General features: G+C 52.7%; 1 protein-coding gene, 1 long non-coding RNA gene and 1 pseudogene across 3 annotated transcripts in view; 2 read left to right on the forward strand and 1 right to left on the reverse strand.

The window, feature by feature from the left end:
* The window catches only part of CAPZB (capping actin protein of muscle Z-line subunit beta), a 135419-nt gene extending 131775 nt beyond the window's left edge, over nucleotides 1-3644 (forward strand). The window contains exons 9-10 of one of the 2 annotated variants that reach the window (XM_066270283.1): nucleotides 21-133; nucleotides 2795-3644. In XM_066270283.1, the coding sequence (XP_066126380.1) occupies nucleotides 21-123 (103 nt within the window). In that variant the 3' untranslated portion in view covers nucleotides 124-133; nucleotides 2795-3644. The remainder of the gene's footprint in view (nucleotides 1-20; nucleotides 134-2794) is intronic. The other variant, XM_066270282.1, reaches the window with a different exon arrangement.
* A 2447-nt stretch (nucleotides 3645-6091) lies between these two features.
* LOC136329201 (ATP synthase F(0) complex subunit C2, mitochondrial pseudogene) lies at nucleotides 6092-6734 on the reverse strand (annotated as a pseudogene).
* A 905-nt stretch (nucleotides 6735-7639) lies between these two features.
* Nucleotides 7640-9849, forward strand: LOC136329202 (uncharacterized). Its single transcript, XR_010730162.1, has 2 exons — nucleotides 7640-8750; nucleotides 9191-9849. It is a non-coding gene; the product is annotated as an uncharacterized lncRNA (long non-coding RNA).
* The last annotated feature ends 2200 nt before the right edge of the window (nucleotides 9850-12049 follow it).

The following is a 12049-nucleotide window of genomic DNA, read 5'->3' on the forward strand; positions in this document are numbered from 1 at the left end:
CCTCTGAATACTCTCTGTAGATCTGTTGACGTTATCCCTGACAACCCCAAGTTTCAGCAGTTGCAGAGGGAGCTTTCCCAGGTGCTGACCCAGCGGCAGATCCACATCCAGCCTGATAATTAGGCCGATCCAGGTACCCCGCCTGAGAGGGCGAGCTCCCTCCCCACTAAACAGGACTCACCGACCCACCGAGACCCTGCCGGTGCGGCTGTGCCACGCAGCCGCTTGAATCACCACTAACCCGTGTGTCCGCTCACGGCTGTGGGCAGGCACATTAATGCGTAGACTCAGCCCCACGTAACATGGACCTGCATCGCCTGTGTGATGTGTGTGTTGCACTTTGGGCGAGGGTTGGGTGTGGGGCAGACGGGTGGCTTTGGCTCTGGCTCCTGTGGAAGTCCAGTCCAGGGGACCGGCTTTTGCCTCCAGCGGAAGCCTCGGGTTGGCACTGCTTTGATGGCCACGGAGCCAGGGTCCGTGTCCTGCCTTCTGCTCACCCATGGGCTTCCGGACAGCTTCCCGGAACCTGCGCTGTGTGTGGCCGGGTCCTCTCCCACTTTTCACCAAGGGCCCTAGAAGCCAGATAAGCCCCTTTCTAGTGGGGAAACTCACTGTTTGGGGCTAGCTGACTTTAAAGGGGCATATTACTCAGCCTGAGGACGAAGCACAGAGTGGGGGCTGTGGTCCCTGTGACCGCGCCTGTGCACCCCAGACTGGTTGCTGCCAGAGCCGCCTGGACCAGTAGGGCCTTCCTTCCACCCCTAATGAGCTGCAGCTGTCCTCTTAGATGCCGAACACTGACGGAAGGAAAATAGCTTGCTTGTTGATAATGGCCGAGAACCATGACTTGAGCTTGTGACAAATATGAAAGCAGTCAGCCTCCCTGGAGAGGAGGAGGGACCCAGCCAGGCAGGGCTGGAGAGCTGAGGCTTTGAGCTCAGCCCCAGGGCCAGGGACTGGACCCAAAGGTCCCAACCCAGAAGAGGCTCGGTGGGATTTCTGGCATGGGGCGTAGTGGGGGCACTTACGTAACCAGGTGGAGCTGCTCTTCTGTGTCCATGGGACTTGAGCACACTGGTCTGGGCTGTGTGTGCACCAGCTCCAAGCCCATGGCACCTTCCAGCCTCCAGTGCCCCCCGTCCCAGCACTGAGAAGACCCCTCTTTAATGTCTTCCATGATAGTGCAGTTTTTCTCCCTCACTTCTAGGCTTTTAGGGTGGGTCTAGAGTTGTCTGGGTTCCTGGCCTTGGCGTCCGGTGGGCAGCCTGGCACCACCCCGTCTGCCCAGGACCGGCCCTCCTCCCCCTCTCTGAGTTAGTGTTCTCTCCAGGCGTTGGTTCGAGGTCACTTGGCAATGACCTTCCCAAGCTCCAGCCCCTGGATGAATGACCTGCTCCTTATACCTCTAGCTGTGCTAAGCCTAACCTGTCTCTTAACCTGATTCTAACTCGGGAGCTTTCTCCTTTGTGTGGCCGAGGGCCTGGCGTGCTCGGCTCCTCCCCGGGAGAGCTGGGGAGCATGTGAGTTGCTGCTCTACCCACTGCATCCTTCCAGTGGTTGCGGTACCCTCCCGTGGGAGAAGCCCATGGTGGACTGGCTGAGACTGGAACCCAAGGGCCACCATGGCTGGTGTCGGACCGTTCCTTTGTCAGCACAGCCGGGGCAGACTAGGGCAGATAACCAGAAATATGTATTTCTGCAGCATCAACCCCAAATGTCGGCATTTCTCACGGGCATCCTTTCAGTTGTTTATAGATTCTTCCAAAACCTTGCCCATTCCGTGCCCCCCTCGCCGTTTTGAGGCTCTTGCCCATGATTGATTTTTCCAGGGCTCGGTAGCCAGCATTCACCTTGGGTGCCATTGTTTCTCCTGAGTCCTGCTTCATCTCACTCACCCACTCTATTAATAAGTTCTTGGTTAACCAACATGTTGGATAAATTTGACAAAGTGATCATTCAGGTTATTGCCAGGGGCTTTTCTCTGAGCCTCAATTTTCCTTATCTGTGAATTGGGAATAGTAGTAAGACTCCTCCGGGACGCTTGTGAGTGGTAAGTGGGAAGTGTGTGTGACAAGCACTCTGGAGCCTCAGCAAGCGTACCCGGGAGCTCTGTCAGGTAGTGCCAACGGCCTGTGTGAGTGTCCTCACCGTAACACTTCCTCACAAACCTGGGACTTGACCGTAGGAACCCAAGGCCACTTACCCTCAGCCCCATGCTGCCTCTCGACACCCAGGCTGGGGGGTTTTCTTGGCCAAGTTAACAGCTGGTGGAGCCTCAGAGCAGATGCCTGAGAGCCCCGTCCTCCGTGTTCTGCCCTCTGTGAGCCCGGTGTGCTCAGGTGTCGCAGCCCAGCGTGCTGGTTCTGAAACCCTTGCTGAGCGGGGTACTGTGCACCCCGCACTGGGAGCCAGCACATGGCAGGTTCCTCACGGCCAGAGTCAGCAGCTGGTCTAAGCACAGCGGGTCTTTGCTGTGCCGGGACCTGTGCCCACAGGAGTGGACTCGGGTCTGGTGGCTCTGAGCATTTGTCCGGCGGGCTGTGTGCCTCCCTGTGGCACCCGACACGGTGCTGAGGGTGAGGGTCTGGGCTGTACGCTCCCTCTGCACCTCGCCAGCGCTGCTGTCACTGGGCCCCGTGCTGCCCAGCCTGGTGGCCAGACCCTCACTCCAGCAGGTCGCTCTCGCAGGCAGTGCATGGGACCCAGGGACCAGCGCAGTGGCCCCCGGCCCCTCCCCGCCCTGCTACCTCTTCCTGTGAAACCTACTAATGACAGTTCTCTTCCTCCCTGGCAGGTCTGTGCAGACTTTTGCAGACAAATCAAAACAAGAAGCTCTTAAGAACGACCTGGTGGAGGCTTTGAAGAGAAAGCAGCAATGTTAAACCTCTGCTTCACGCTAACCGGACATGCCATGCACTCGTTAGATTCCTTTCTTAGAAAACTTGTTTTCTGCTCCCTTTCCTTGTCCCTGCCCTCCCCGACAGGTCACACAACAACTCGCGTCACCGACCTGCACAGCGCCATCATACCCTGAGAATAAAGCCGCTGAACACCCTTCTCCGTCTTTCTGAGGCCTGCTTCCCACCACGTTTTGCTATCAGAACTTGATGTTTCCATAGAGACCGTGTGTGTTTTGTTTGCCCTGCCCCCAGTCCCCCCCTCACCCGTTTATAGGCATAAAATACACTGTCTGTCTGCCTCCCCTTCCTTCCACCTTTTTGTTACATTGGTGTAAAAAATGTAAAACAAAAAAATTTTATGAAATAACTGTGGTGTGTGAAAGATAGAAGAAAAACTGGAAATCTGATTCCACGTGTGTTTGGGAGTTGCTTGGGGTTGGGGGGGGGGGCAGGGGACAGCTCTGGGAGAAAGGAGAGGTGGCCCTCAGCACTGTCCTGCACAGACTGGCCCCTGTCCCTCGGAGACCACATTGTGGGGGTGCGGGGGTGGGACCTGCTGACTGTTCTGCTCTCTGGCCAGGTGCTTTTCTGTCAATTTTTATGGAATGCAAAAGGAGTTTTTCGTTTTATTTTGTTTTTTTGTAAAGCTTAAAAAAAAATCTACATCTTATACTTGAGCTTCCATACTTAAAAAAAAGAAAAAAACCCAAAAAAAATCAATAAAAAGAAACTGGGACGCAGTTAGCACTGGCCTCGTGTTCTTTCTCGCCTGCCTCACTTCACAAGTGCCTGTGGCCTTGGCCGTGGGGGCCGGCCCCAGGTGGATCACGTGGTGCCCCAGCAAGGGGGGGGGAGGCCTTGGCCGTGGGGGCCGGCCCCAGGTGGATCACGTGGTGCCCCAGCAAGGGGGGGGGAGGCCTTGGCCGTGGGGGCCGGCCCCAGGTGGATCACGTGGTGCCCCAGCAAAGGGGGGGGGGAGGCCTTGGCCTTGGGGGCCGGCCCCAGGTGGGCCACGTGGTGCCCCAGCAAGGGGGGGGGAGGCCTTGGCCGTGGGGGCCGGCCCCAGGTGGATCACGTGGTGCCCCAGCAAAGGGGGGGGGAGGCCTTGGCCTTGGGGGCCGGCCCCAGGTGGGCCACGTGGTGCCCCAGCAAGGGGGGGGGAGGCCTTGGCCGTGGGGGCCGGCCCCAGGTGGATCACGTGGTGCCCCAGCAAAGGGGGGGGGGAGGCCTTGGCCGTGGGGGCCGGCCCCAGGTGGATCACGTGGTGCCCCAGCAAGGGGGGGGAGGCCTTGGCCGTGGGGGCCGGCCCCAGGTGGGCCACGTGGTGCCCCAGCAAGGGGGGGGGGAGGCCTTGGCCGTGGGGGCCGGCCCCAGGTGGGCCACGTGGTGCCCCAGCAAGGGGGGGGGGAGGCCTTGGCCCCAGGTGGATCACGTGGTGCCCCAGCAAGGGGGGGGGGAGGCCTTGGCCGTGGGGGCCGGCCCCAGGTGGGCCACGTGGCACCCAGGAGGGTAGGGGGCAGGGAAGTGTGGGGCTTCTCCTGGGGTGAGAAGAAAAGGGTCCTTTTCAAAGCCCAGAGCTGTTTCTCTCTCCCCTCACTGCACACAGAGCCCAGCCCCACCCACCCTGAAGCACTGTGGCCACTTGATGTCAGTGACACCAGTGACAAAGGGGGAAGTCCCCGGGACGTCCATCTGCTCCTCCAGCTCTGCCTGCCGCTTCCCTTTCATCTTTAACAAACACCTACTTTGTGAGAGTCCACACACAGCCAGCGTGGCCACCTTCACTCACCACAGCCCTAGGTGATGTGGGGAAACTGAGGCAATGTGGCAGAGGCACGCTCTTCTAGGGGACAGCAGGGCAGCCGTGTGGCCCGTCAGTAGTCACTCTGATTTGAGGTGCTTGGATTGTTGGCACTCCTGACACGGACTCCTTGGTCCTGGCTTCTCTTCTTGGTCTGACGAGAGAGTCCGAGATGGGGCACGTCTTGATTGAGGTAGGCAGGTAACAGAAGGCCCTGCTCTCAGTCCCTTCCAGGCGCCTGGTGGAGAAGGTGGCGGCTGGAGAGATGCAGGCTCTGCCTTGTGCTGCACGCCACAGCCATGGGACCCTGGGCCAGGCGGACCCGAGGCATTTCCTTATGGGGACAGGGTGACAAGTGCAGTTATGGCACACAGAAGGTGCTGAAGAAATTACTTCCGTTGTGATTAGTTGTTCAATCATGTGACCAGAATTGTGACTGGTGCGTGGCAGGCCTTCTAGAATCTTTCGTGGGAGCCATCACTGCTGGTAAGATTGGGAACAGTGGGCTCTGACAACAGTATTCTTAGGCAAGGGGCAGCTGGAAGCAAGTGGCAAAAGGACTTTGTAGTTTGGCTCAGGGCCGTCTCATAACCACTCCTTCCTTCGGTGTGGGCTGCAGGGCCCCTCGAGCGTGCCTGGACAGGACTGTAGACAGCAAACAGCACAAAGGAGCCCTGGGTGGTTGACTAGCCCCCAGGGGCACAGGCTGCAGGTGGCAGACTTGGGGCTTGGCAGCATTGGGGCATCCCTCCAACCCCCACAGGCTTCCTAGATGCCTCCTGCAGGTGCCCTTCCATGCCCGTTAACAGGAGGCAGCCTTGGTGAGCGGGGTGGCAGGAGCCCTGGTCTGGAGCTCAGGAATCTCTGCCTTCTGGTCTGGGCCTGCCATGAACTCAGCCGGCACCCTGGGACAGGTGATGGCCTTCACCACCCAGTGTGAGGGCTCAGGGGGGTAAGCCCGGAGTTCCGTCTCCCTAAGGCTCTCCCACTGCCCCCTTGCTGTGTATGGTCTTGAAGTCAGCCTGTGGAGCGCTTCCCCGAGGCCCTGGGGCCCCAGGTTCTGAGACTTCCTGTCTCCAAACTGCCTCATTCATTGACAGTTGACCAGCAGCTGTGTGGCAGGCCTGTGGGACCCTGCCGCTGGTGAGTGTGCAGGCGTTGTGGACTCGGCCTCACGGGCCTTCATTCTCGCTGTGCCCCCCTCCCCACCATGTACCTGGGTGTCCTGCAGTCATGGCCTTTCCTCTTCCCCCTTGCATGACCCACACACTAAGCCAATTAAGAAGCCAATTCAGTTGTTTTATTATTTTTATTTTTTTCTTATTAATACAGTATTTATTTGTCTTCCCTCTGTCAAACCCTGAGCCAACCATTTCCCCCAGGCTTCCTGGGGAGGTATAGGAAAAGGAACACACAGGGCAGGCAAGTCACGGGAGAAAGAACTATGGGAGGTGGAGACAGCTCCTTCACATGGCGAAGAGGATGAGAAAGGCCACCATCAGGCAAAAGAGCCCCATGGCCTCTGAGAGGGCAAACCCCAGAATGGCGTAGGAGAAGAGTTGTTGCTTCAGAGAAGGGTTCCTGGCATAACCAATGATGAGGCTCCCAAACACAGTCCCAATTCCAGCCCCAGAGCCTGCCACCCCCACTGTGGCAGCCCCAGCCCCGGTGAACTTGGCTGCTGTATCAGTGTCCCTTGAAATGGCACTGGTCTGGAAGCTGCGGCTAGAAATAAGTGAGGTCGGGGTATGTGGGGCTGCCCGGCTGCCGAGGCTCTCATCTGTCAGTGTCTCCGGTCGGTTCAGCACCACTGCAGACAGTGACCGGGTCAGCAGCTGAGAGGTGTTCCTGACCAAGGAGGGGGTGGAGACAAACTTGGTGCAGGCGTACATTTTCAGGGGATGAGGGGCTGTGGCAGGAGCTGCTCCTACTGCGGAAAAGACCGAGAGGGGTAGGGGCGGGGGAGGTGTTTTATTTTTAATATATATTTTTAAAATTTTTATTTATTGATCTTAAAAAGAGGAAGGGAAAGAAACATCATCCACCACTCCACTCGTGTACATTCACTGGTCGGTTTCTGCATGTGCCCTGACTGGGAATTGAACTCACAATCTCTGTGCATCAGGATGAAGCTCCAACCAACCAAACTATAAACTACATGACCAGGGAAAGCTGTTCTCTTAAGAATCTCTGATACTTTAGACTGTTTCATTCCCACATTCCTGAGATCCCTTGAGCAGCCTGGGTTGCAGTCCTAGATGCTGATGGTTTACCTTCTCCTGCCCTTCTGTGAGCCCACAGCCTGCCTGTCGCTTACTGGGTGCACTTCTGCTCCTGGTAACCAGGGGGCGTTAAAGGGGCTGGAGGAGACAGGGACTCTGTGTTGAGCAGCTCTTGAGGCCAGTTCCTGGACCTGGGGGTCAGCACTGGCAATGAACCCTCATCACAAGCCAAAGCAGCAGACTTAACAGTGAGCAGGAGGCCAAGAGAATCTTTTCCTTGGCCAAGTGTTTGTGTTTAAGCTTCTACAGCAAAATCTTTTAAAACTTAATAAAAAAATATGGCTTATTCCAAACACTAAATGTTATGATATATTCTAGAATTTAAATATAAAATCAAATCCCCCCCCCCCCAGGGACAGAGAGAGAGTCAGAGAGAGGGATAGATAGGGACAGACAGACAGGAATGGAGAGAGATGAGAAGCATCAATCATCAGTTTTTCATTGCAAGACCTTAGTTGTTCATTGATTGCTTTCTCATATGTGCCTTGACCACGGGCCTTCAGCAGACCGAGTAACCCCTTGCTCAAGCCAGTGACCTTGGGTCCAAGCTGGTGAGCTTTGCTCAAACCAGATGAGCCTGCGCTCAAGCTGGCAACCTCGGGGTCTCAAACCTGGGTCCTCCGCATCCCAGTCCGACGCTCTATCCACTGCGCCACTGCCTGGTCAGGCCAAATCTTATAATTCTTTTTTAGTATAACTAAAATTTGTAAAAAGCTTCAGCAGGAAAACCAGATTACTTAATCACACCTTGTCAAATTGTTACTTCAATCAAAACATCTGCTTCCTACAAATATTTTTACTGATTTTGCAATCCCCTTTTTAGTCTCTTAGAAACCAAATGAGTTACTAAACACACATTTTTTTTATAACTAGTTGGTGCTATTTTTTCTTGTTGTGTTTTTTTTTTGTATTTTTTTGAAGCTGGAAATGGGGAAGCAGTCAGACTCCCGCATTCACCCGACCGGGATCCACCCGGCACGCCCATCTGGGGCCTCGCTCTGTTGCAACCAGAGCCATTCTAGCGCCTGAGGCAGAGGCCACAGAGCCATCCTCAGCGCCTGGGCCAACTTTGCTCCAATGGAGCCTTGGCTGCGGGAGGGGAAGAGAGAAACAGAGAGGAAGGAGAGGGGGAGGGGTGGAGAAGCAGATGGGTGCTTCTCCAGTGTGCCCTGGCCGGGAATCAAACCTGGGACTCCTGCACATCAGGCCAACACTCTACCACTGAGCCAACTGGCCAGGGCTATTTTTTTCTTGTTTTATAAAAAACTTCATTAGCCTGACCAGGCGGTGGCGCAGTGGATAGAGCATCGGACTGGGATGCAGAGGACCCAGGTTCAAGACCCGAGGTCGCCAGCTTGAGTGCAGGTTCATCTGGTTTGAGCAAAGCCCACCAGCTTGGACCCAAGGTCGCTGGCTCAAACAAGGGGTTACTCGGTCTGCTGTAGCCCCATGGTCAAGGCACATATGAGAAAGCAATCAATGAACAGCTATGGTGTCGCAACAAAAAACTAATGATTGATGCTTCTCATCTCTCTCCGTTCCTCTCTCCGTTCCTGTCTGTCCCTATCTATCCCTCTCTCTGACTCTCTCTGTCAAAAATAAATAAATAAATAAAATTAAAAAAAAAAAACTTCATTAGAATTAGTATCATTTCTTGGATTGTTCAATTAGCTTTTTAGAAAGGCAACTGAATATAAACAATTTACATAAACTCAAAGAAATTAACTTTCTGAAATAGTTAAATATGGTAAAATATATTTTTAAAAGGTGCCCTGGCCGGTTGGCTCAGCGGTAGAGCGTCGGCCTAGCGTGCGGAGGACCCGGGTTCGATTCCCGGCCAGGGCACATAGGAGAAGCGCCCATTTGCTTCTCCACCCCTCCGCCGCGCTTTCCTCTCTGTCTCTCTCTTCCCCTCCTGCAGCCAAGGCTCCATTGGAGCAAAGATGGCCCGGGCGCTGGGGATGGCTCTGTGGCCTCTGCCTCAGGCGCTAGAGTGGCTCTGGTCGCAACATGGCGACGCCCAGGATGGGCAGAGCATCGCCCCCTGGTGGGCAGAGCGTAGCCCCTGGTGGGCGTGCCGGGTGGATCCCGGTCGGGCGCATGCGGGAGTCTGTCTGACTGTCTCTCCCTGTTTCCAGCTTCAGAAAAATGAAAAACAAACAAACAAACAAAAAAAAAAAACAAAAAAAAATAAAAAAAAATAAAAGGTTATTTGATTTTAGAGTTTTAGAGAGAGGGAGAGACAGAAACATTGGCCTGTTCCTGTATATGCCCTGACCAGGGATAGAACCGGCAACCTCTGTGCTTTGGGATGATGCTACAACCAACTGAGCCATCCAGCCAGAGTGGTACAATATTTTTAAGGTTTTATTTTTATATTAGTTCTTTTCAATGTCTTTAAAAATATTTACTTCATAGACATATACACTCATGACTGTTGCTACTTTGTGGAACTTTTCAACTTGGAATAAGTGCCCAAACAATGCTCTGTGGAATGAACAGGCACATGTATTTATGTATACTCTCTAGTAAAGAGATCATAAACCCGTGTGCAGCAAAAATTTTAAACTATGAAATACCACCTGACCAGGCGGTGGCGCAGTGGATAGAGCATCGGACTGGGATGTGGAGGACCCAGGTTCGAGACTCCGAAGTCGCCAGCTTGAGCGTGGGCTCATCTGGTTTGAGCAAAGCTCACCAGCTTGGACCCAAGGTTGCTGGCTTGAGCAAGGGGTCACTTGGCCTGCTGTAGCCGCTTGGTCAAGGCACATAATGAGAAATCAATGAACATCTAAGGTGTTGCAACACGCAACGAAAAACTAATGATTGATGCTTCTCATCTCTCTGTTCCTGTCTGTCTGTCCCTCTCTGACTCTGTAAAAAACCAACCCCCCCCCCAAAAAAAACCAACCCCCCCCCAAACTATGAAATACCTATTTAGGCAGGGATACTGTCCTCTTTTCCCTTAGATTGTCAAATTTAAAAATGACAACAGCCAACACAACAATAAATAGCTGAATGAATCAAAATTAAACCTACTTGCCTGACCAGGCAGTGGCACAGTGGATAGAGCGTCAGACTGGGATGCGGAAAACCCAGGTTCGAGACCCCGAGGTCGCCAGCTTGAGCATGGGCTCATCTGGTTTGAGCAAAAATTCACCAGCTTGGACCCAAAGTCGCTGGTTCAAGCAAGGGGTTACTCGGTCCGCTGAAGGCCCATGGTCAAGGCACATATGAGAAAGCAATCAATGAACAACAAAGGTGTCGCAATGAGAAACTGATTGATGCTTCTCATCTCTCCGTTCCTGTCTGTCTGTCCCTGTCTATCTCTCACTCTGACTCTCTGTCTCTGTAAAAAAAATAAAGCCTGACCAGGTGGTGGCGCAGTGGATAGAGCATCGTACTGGGATGCGGAAGACCCAGGTTCGAGACCCCGAGGTCACCAGATTGAGTGCAGGCTCATCTGGTTTGAGCAAAAGCTCACCAGCTTGAGCCCAAGGTCGCTGGCTCAAGCAAGGGGTTACTCGGTCTGCTGAAGGCCCACGGTCAAGGCACATATGAGAAAGCAATCAATGAACAACTCAGGTGTTGCAATGCACAACGAGAAACTAATGATTGCTTCTCATCTCTTCGTTCCTGTCTGCCTATCCCTGACTATCCCTCTCTCTGACTCTCTCTCTCTCTCTCTGTCTCTGTAAAAAAATAAAAATTAAAAAAAAAATAAAAATAAAAATAAAATAAAAGAAAATAAAAAAAGAAAAGAAAATAAAGAAAAAATTAAACCTACTTTTTTTTGTCAGATTGGCAAAATAAATTTTTTGGTATGCCACAGAACTTTAGTAGTTTCTGTGTGCCATGAGATGAAAAAAAAAAGGTTGAAAATAGCTGGTCTAGTGAACGAAACCCTTTACTCCTCTCACTACCTGACCACTAGTTCCTCATGCGTTACTTTGTATTGACTACATAGTAGAAATATTGCAAGACAGTAATATCTCATTACCTACAAATTCTGTTCAAATTTTAATAAGTCAATTTTATGTATTTTTTTCAAATAGCTTTATTGAGTGATAATTCACATGCCAATTTACCCATGTATATATTTTTTAATTTTACTGATTTTAGAGAGAGGGAGACAGACAGACAGACAGAAAACATTCATTTCTTTTATTTTATTTTTATTTTTTTTTTAATATTTTATTTATTGATTTTTTAGAGAGAGAGGAGTGAGAGAGAGAGGCAGAGAGAGAGAGAAAGGGGGAGGAGCAGGAAGCTTCAACTCCCATATGTGCCTTGACCAGGCAAGCCCAAGGTTTCGAACCGGCGACCTCAGTGTTCCAGGTCGACGCTTTATCCCACTGCGCCACCACAGGTCAGGCAAAACATTCATTTCTAAATGTGCCTTAACTGGGGATCAAACCAGAAATTTTGCATATTAAGATGATGCTCTCACCGAGCTATCTGGCCAGAGCTGCTGTACTCATTTAAAATGTATAAACTCAATAGTTTTGTCCTTGAGGGTTACATGCCTGTCTCCTTCAGACTGAAAGTTCCATGAGGGACATTGTTTCAGGCATTCCCTTCACTCAGTCATTAAACATTTTACTGAGCACCTACTGTGTACTAGAGATATGATGGTGACCAGGACAGAAGTCTCTGCCCCTACTGTCTGATGTACATGGGGAAGCACTAATTATATGTGCTGGTAGGTGGCTGTGTCCTCAGGCTGTCCCAGGGCTGGGAGGTGACCCAGCAGTTATTAGTTGGATTGAGCTAATGAACTCCCTCCCGCAGGGCTGATGCTACCCAACCAGATTAGTGCTGGTACTCCGGGACAGTTAGGACCCAGCACCTGGCTGTCTGCCAGGGACCTCTGGGGTCCCCCATCCAACTCTGATGAAAGCCAAGTCCAACAGGAGAAGGGGTAAAGAGAGGGCCAAGTTGTGGATTTCTCCCTTTTCTCAGGGTTGGGAACTGAAGGCCACATTGTCCAAGCTGTGGCTTCTTAAACCCTGGGTTTGCTGAATAACCAAGGGGAACCCCCGGCTGCGAGGGCCTGCGACCAAGTG

This window comes from Saccopteryx bilineata, chromosome 3 (assembly GCF_036850765.1).
Source record: "Saccopteryx bilineata isolate mSacBil1 chromosome 3, mSacBil1_pri_phased_curated, whole genome shotgun sequence".
NCBI classification, from domain to species: Eukaryota; Metazoa; Chordata; class Mammalia; order Chiroptera; family Emballonuridae; genus Saccopteryx; species Saccopteryx bilineata.